Source organism: Lycium barbarum, chromosome 8, assembly GCF_019175385.1.
Source record: "Lycium barbarum isolate Lr01 chromosome 8, ASM1917538v2, whole genome shotgun sequence".
Taxonomy (NCBI): Eukaryota; Viridiplantae; Streptophyta; class Magnoliopsida; order Solanales; family Solanaceae; genus Lycium; species Lycium barbarum.
In genome coordinates, this window is record NC_083344.1 from 86,372,009 (window position 1) to 86,377,963 (window position 5,955).

Below are 5,955 nucleotides of genomic sequence, written 5' to 3' on the forward strand. Positions count from 1 at the left end.
AAGTTTCAAAATTATCTAAGAATTTTTTTTTCTGTAGGAATGGGATCGATAAGAAACACAAAACTTTTATCCCACCTATAGTGCTTCAAAAATTAATATGAATAGATAAAAGGACTTATTTATGTATACTAGCTAGGTAGACCTGTTTAAGCTTTGTCTTTAATATCAAGCTACCCACTGCCAACCAGATGACTTTAAATTAGTAATGTTTCATCTGTTTTCTGTTTCTACATAAAGGGGAGCCTTGTCACTTGTTCCCATTCTCACTCACTCACTCATCTTCAAACTCCATTACATTCTCCCAACTCCCAAAAAAGGCCAAACATTGATAGATCAATGGCGCAAACAACACCTAATCACACACAAACAGTTTCTGGTTGGGCAGCTCATGATTCTTCTGGCGAAATCACACCTTTTACCTTCAAGAGGAGGTACATATTCACTAATCACTACTACATTTTCCAATTTTTGTCCTTTGTATTGTTGGATTTAGGTAAAAAAAAAGATAAAAAATACTTTGAGTATAGTTGTAACATGTAATAACAGGTTAGTTTTGATTTTTACAGGTGACTATAAGTTACTAATCTTTTTCCTTCTTTTTTTTTTCTTTGGGTTGAAATATACCAGAGAAAATGGTGAGAATGATGTGACCATTGAGATCTTGTATTGTGGGATGTGTCATACGGATATTCATCATGTCAAGGACGATTGGGGCATTACTATGTACCCTGTTGTGCCTGGGTATGTAGCTATCTCATTTACCTTTCTTCTTTTTTATCTAGATAATAGTTATCTTTATGCATGCTATAAAGAGGAAAATGACGCAACAATACAAAACTTAACTACATTTTACATGTTCTGTATGACTTAATCTTTTTCTGAGATTTTTCGATCTAAACCATTACTCTCGTTTTAGTTTATGTGAAGTAGTTTGGTGTACGAGGTCAAAACACTTAAGTTCGACTTTGAACTCGTCATAAATTCTTCAAATATTTTAAAATATAATTTATTTAGTTATTTGAAAACTACACGAAACGAAACGTACTACAAGTCAATAAATAACTAATGATTCAAAAAGTTTGAGAAGATTATAGTCAAAGAAAAATTATTTGACTCCCTAAATAGTAATACACCCATGGGCGGAGCCACCTTGGCTTGAGGGGTGTCAAGCGACACCCTTTCGCCGGAAAATTACATTGTATAATAGGTGAAATTTTGATTTTATAGGTATGTATACTACTGTTGACACCCCTTAACACAAGTTGAAGGCTTAGCGTAGCGGTTAAGGGGTTACAAAAAGTCTTTAAGATCATGGGTTCAAACCTAAGTCACGACATTTCTACATTTTTTGTGACACCCCTTAGATATGAATCTTGGCTCCGCCACACCTTCACATAAAATGGGACGGATGGAGGGACGATTCAGAACACAGTTTGATACAAAATACAGATCTTTAGTTTAAGATAATAAGATTCAAAAGTTTCTACTCCCTCGGTCCCAAAAAGATTGTTCTTCTTTCTTTTTTAGTCTGTCCCAAAAAGATTGTCATCTTTCTATATTTAAAAATAATTTAACTTTATGAGATGATTTACAGCCACACAAATATCTAAGGCTTGTTTTGGACCACACATTTCAAAAGTCATCCTTTATTTCTTAAACTTTGTGCCAAATCAAAAGAGGACAATCTTTTTGGGACGAAGGAAGTATTATACTTTCTTAAACTATGTATACCGTCAAAGAAAAACACATAAAATGAATGAAAATTTTAAGAAGATGGCATGCATTGAAATGAACATTGGTGTTTTATCCCCTTATATACAAATGTACCTTTTTTGTTTTTTTTATGTTGAAGGCATGAAATTACTGGGATTATAACAAAGGTGGGAAGCAATGTGAGGAAATTCAAGATAGGAGACAGAGTAGGGGTAGGTTGCTTGGCAGCTACATGCTTGAAGTGTGAGTATTGTGAGGAGTCCCAAGAGAACTATTGTGACCAAGTCCAATTCACTTACAACGGCATCTTTTGGGATGGCAGCATCACTTATGGTGGCTACTCCAAAATGCTTGTTGCTGATCATAGGTATTTCCTCCATCTCAAAATAGTTGTAAGTGTTTTTTATTTATACGCCTCTTAAAAAACATTAATAAGGATAACATTTTAACTATTTTATCGTTTTAAAACATTCCATCAATGTTTTACTCCCACTTAAATGCTATAATTAATACAAAGGATAAAATGGGAAAAAATTATTTAATTTTATTTTGATTTTTTAAAATAATAAGTATTTTGAGATTGATAATTTTAGCAAAGACGACAAGTATTTTTAGATGAAGGGAGTAGCAAAGACGACAAGTATTTGTAGACTAAGGAAGTACTAACATTCCCTTTTATCTGTAAAATACTCACACATGAATAATTTCTTTTTTTTGTTCCTCGTACTTTATTGGGATGGTCCAGCTAGCCAACTGTGTTGATGGCCAGCAAAACAGGTTTTCAAACCCACAAAATTGAAACCAGTGGATGGGTTGGTACACTCAATACTAGAGTTTTTAATAGATGCAAATTTTGTACACATTTTGTAACAATTTATATATTTTCATTAGATATTTTATATTATTTTGAGATTCTGGCGATCTTTTTCAAATGTGTACAAAATTTTACTATTAAAAAAATTAGTAATGAGTGTACCAACATAGTATTCAAAACCCAATAACCGTATATATAAAGTTAAAGATTTCTTTAAATAATACAGGTATACTAAATTTGCATCTATTACAGAAAATACTTTGGAGACTTTACAATGCGACAAACATTTTCCTCATTTTTTTTTTGTATGAGGAAAATAAACGCATTTTTTCCCCTTTCTTTAATGAAAACATTTTAAATTTTAAATTTTGGGCACGTGAATAAGGAAGAAGCTAAGAAGCAAGAAAAGAGAAAAAGCTTTTGGTTATATTTGAACTCTACACCCATATATACTAGTATAAGATATAAGGTGAAATCACAACCATTTTGTTGAATTTACAGAAATTCTTAAAATAATCACAGAATGTGGGAAATATTGATGATGTCAAATTAATTTAGAGCATTAAAAATTAAATTTTCTAAATGTACTCTTTGTTTACATGAAGGTATGTGGTACGTATACCAGATAACATGGCAATGGATAGAGCAGCACCATTATTATGTGCAGGAATAACAGTTTATACTCCTTTGAAAGACAATAACTTGGTGCATACAAAAGGTAAAAGAATTGGAATTATTGGTCTTGGTGGACTTGGTCATGTTGCTGTGAAATTTGGGAAAGCATTTGGACATCATGTTACTGTCATCAGTACCTCTCCATCCAAAGAACAAGAAGCTAAAAACAACTTAGGTGCTGATGATTTTATATTAAGCACTAATCCCAAACAAATGCAGGTTTGTGCTGATGACCTTCCTACTTTTCCATTTCAATTAAATTAGCTTATTCATAATGTAAAAGAATACAATGTTACATTATCAATATGTTTTACCAACTATCACGGGTCACGTTTACCAACTTTTGGTGGTTAATGTTCCTCATTCTTACACAAAGTTACCGGCATTTGGTTTTTAAATGACCTGATAATGTAAAAGTACTGTCAAAATAGAACTGATTAAACTCTTTTCATTGTAAGCTATTGAAGTAATTTATTCTCTATTGTTTAAATTTTAAAAATTTAATATTTAAGGAATTAAGGTTTTAAACACTTTGTTTGACTTACAACAGACAAAAAATTTCAGTGGAGTATATATCATAGTTCAAATCTCACAATCTTAATACTCCCTCTATCTCATAATAAGTGTCATCTTAATCAAAAGAATTTGTCCCATAATAAGTGTCACCTTAGTAAATCAAGAAATAAATTGGCTTGTTTTTTTCAGATCTACCCTTAACAAAAAATGACAAGTTAAAATAACATCTAAATGACAATTGGAAAAACCACATAATAAGTTGGTATTGTTGGATTCTTAATGTCAAAAGGACTACGACTTGTGCATGCTCTAATCAAGAGGAAAAAATAATTTATCTTTATTATAAAGGGTTAATTTAGTAAACTTTACATTGTATTATTAGTTTCTTAATATACATGTTTTTAACTAAGGTGACACTTATTATAGAATGGAAAGAGTATCCGTTAAAGAACGTAACAAGAAGTACTAAATGGAACTTCATTCTGTTGATTTGCAGGCAAAGAAAAGGACACTAGACTTCATTTTGGATACAGTATCAGCCAAACACTCACTTGGGAATTACTTGGAGTTGCTAAAAGTAAATGGAACTTTAGTGATTGTTGGAGCACCAGATAAGCCTATTGATTTGCCTGCTTTCCCTATGATTTTTGGTAAAGTTACATTGTCGCTCTCTCCACTCAATTGATCAAAAGCATGCAGCTGTGTTTTTATTTTTGAATATTATAGTGAAAATTTTCCTTATTGTTTACAGTTAATTTTTTAAAAAGAAAAATAGTTAATCTCTCAAAATATATTGTTGCAAAGTAAGAGAGGCAGATTGTTTTAAGCACATTTCCAATTTTTCTCACTCATAAAATATAAGAAAATTCCGTTGCATATTTTTTATGCAAAGTTACATGAATTTGAAAATTGGAAGAAGTTTAAGTTATATATAGTGACATTGCAATGAAACTAACATGCGATGAGTACTATTTAGATTAGCACATCAAGCATGATACAGAGCTCGTCTATCATATATATCAACTTATAGCCTGTTTGGTCAAGCTTTTAAAATCAGCTTATTTTAAAAAGTATTTTTCAAAAAAGTACTTTTGGCGAAAATCAGTTTGTGTTTGACCAATTAATTATAAAAGTATTTTTAAACAACAATTAGTGTTTGACCAAGCTTTTAAAAAGAGTTTCTATTTGTATTTTTCTCAAAAGTACTTTTAAAACTACTTTTACAAAAGCAGTTTTTTTTAGCTTCTGAAAAACTGTTTCTGCTACTCTCCAGAAACACTTATTTTCTTTCAAAAGCTTGGTCAAACACTTCACATTTTTTCAAATAAGTATTTATTGAAAAAATGAGTACTTTTGGAGGGGGGGGGGGGGGGGGGGGGGGAGAGGAATAAGCTTGGCCAAACAGGCTATTAATCCAATAATGTGAAATTATTTACATTTATCATAATATGTAAAAGTAAAGTTAATTTATTTTTGCAGGGAAGAGAACAGTGAAAGGAAGCTTGATAGGAAGCATAGAAGAGACACAAGAAATGATGGACTTATGTTGGAAACATAACATCTTGAGTGACATTGAGATTATCGCTACTGATCAAATTAATGAAGGACTTGATAGGCTTGTAAAGAATGATGTTAAGTACCGTTTCGTCATTGACATTGCTGGCCAATCATCTCATCTTTAGGCAAGTGTTAATTGCTATATATTACTATCATTTTAATTCTTAGCTAGCTAGGTTCTTGTTACTCAGTTTCTTAAGTTTCTTTCCCCTTTTTTTTTTTTTTTTTTTTTTGTTTTGGGTGTGTGTGTGTGGGGGCGGGGGGATGATTTGGGGGTTCACATCTTATTTAATTCCAAATCCCTGAACTTGTATTTCTTACTGTTATGATATATATATATATATTGCTTACTGATTTACCCGAATAATGTAGAAGCTGCCCTTCTCTTTCTATTTTTCTTTAATTGTTTTTCCTTTGAGATTGTCTAGCTACATAAAGTCATGGCTAGAAAAGGAACACATCATAAATCGAATACTTAAATTATAGTTAGCTGTTTGTAAATTGAGACAGATTTAACTAAGGCATCAAAAGTTATATAGAATGTGTGATACGATACCGAGGGTACAAGTCATTCAAGACTTTAATTTCACACGAATTCAAGTCAAGGAACTCCAGGTCTTACAACCGTGTTTATGCAAAGGGAAGCTTTGGAGAGTACCCTTGAGGGTCAAGAAATGAAG

The 5,955-nt window shown here is 31.7% G+C and overlaps 1 protein-coding gene across 2 annotated transcripts; it reads left to right on the top strand.

Annotated features, from left to right (window-relative positions):
- Positions 1-225: 225 nt before the first annotated feature.
- LOC132606273 (probable cinnamyl alcohol dehydrogenase 6) lies at positions 226-5,642 on the top strand. Of its 2 annotated transcripts, none has more exons than XM_060319685.1 (6): positions 226-431; positions 628-741; positions 1,853-2,080; positions 3,133-3,421; positions 4,215-4,368; positions 5,181-5,424. In XM_060319685.1, the coding sequence occupies exons 1-6, from the start codon at positions 337-339 to the stop codon at positions 5,210-5,212; spliced, it is 912 nt and encodes a 303-aa protein (XP_060175668.1). In that variant the 5' UTR covers positions 226-336; the 3' UTR covers positions 5,213-5,424. The 2 variants fall into 2 exon arrangements, with proteins under 2 accessions (XP_060175668.1, XP_060175667.1); XM_060319684.1 differs by having other exon boundaries at positions 231-431; positions 5,198-5,642.
- Positions 5,643-5,955: the final 313 nt, after the last annotated feature.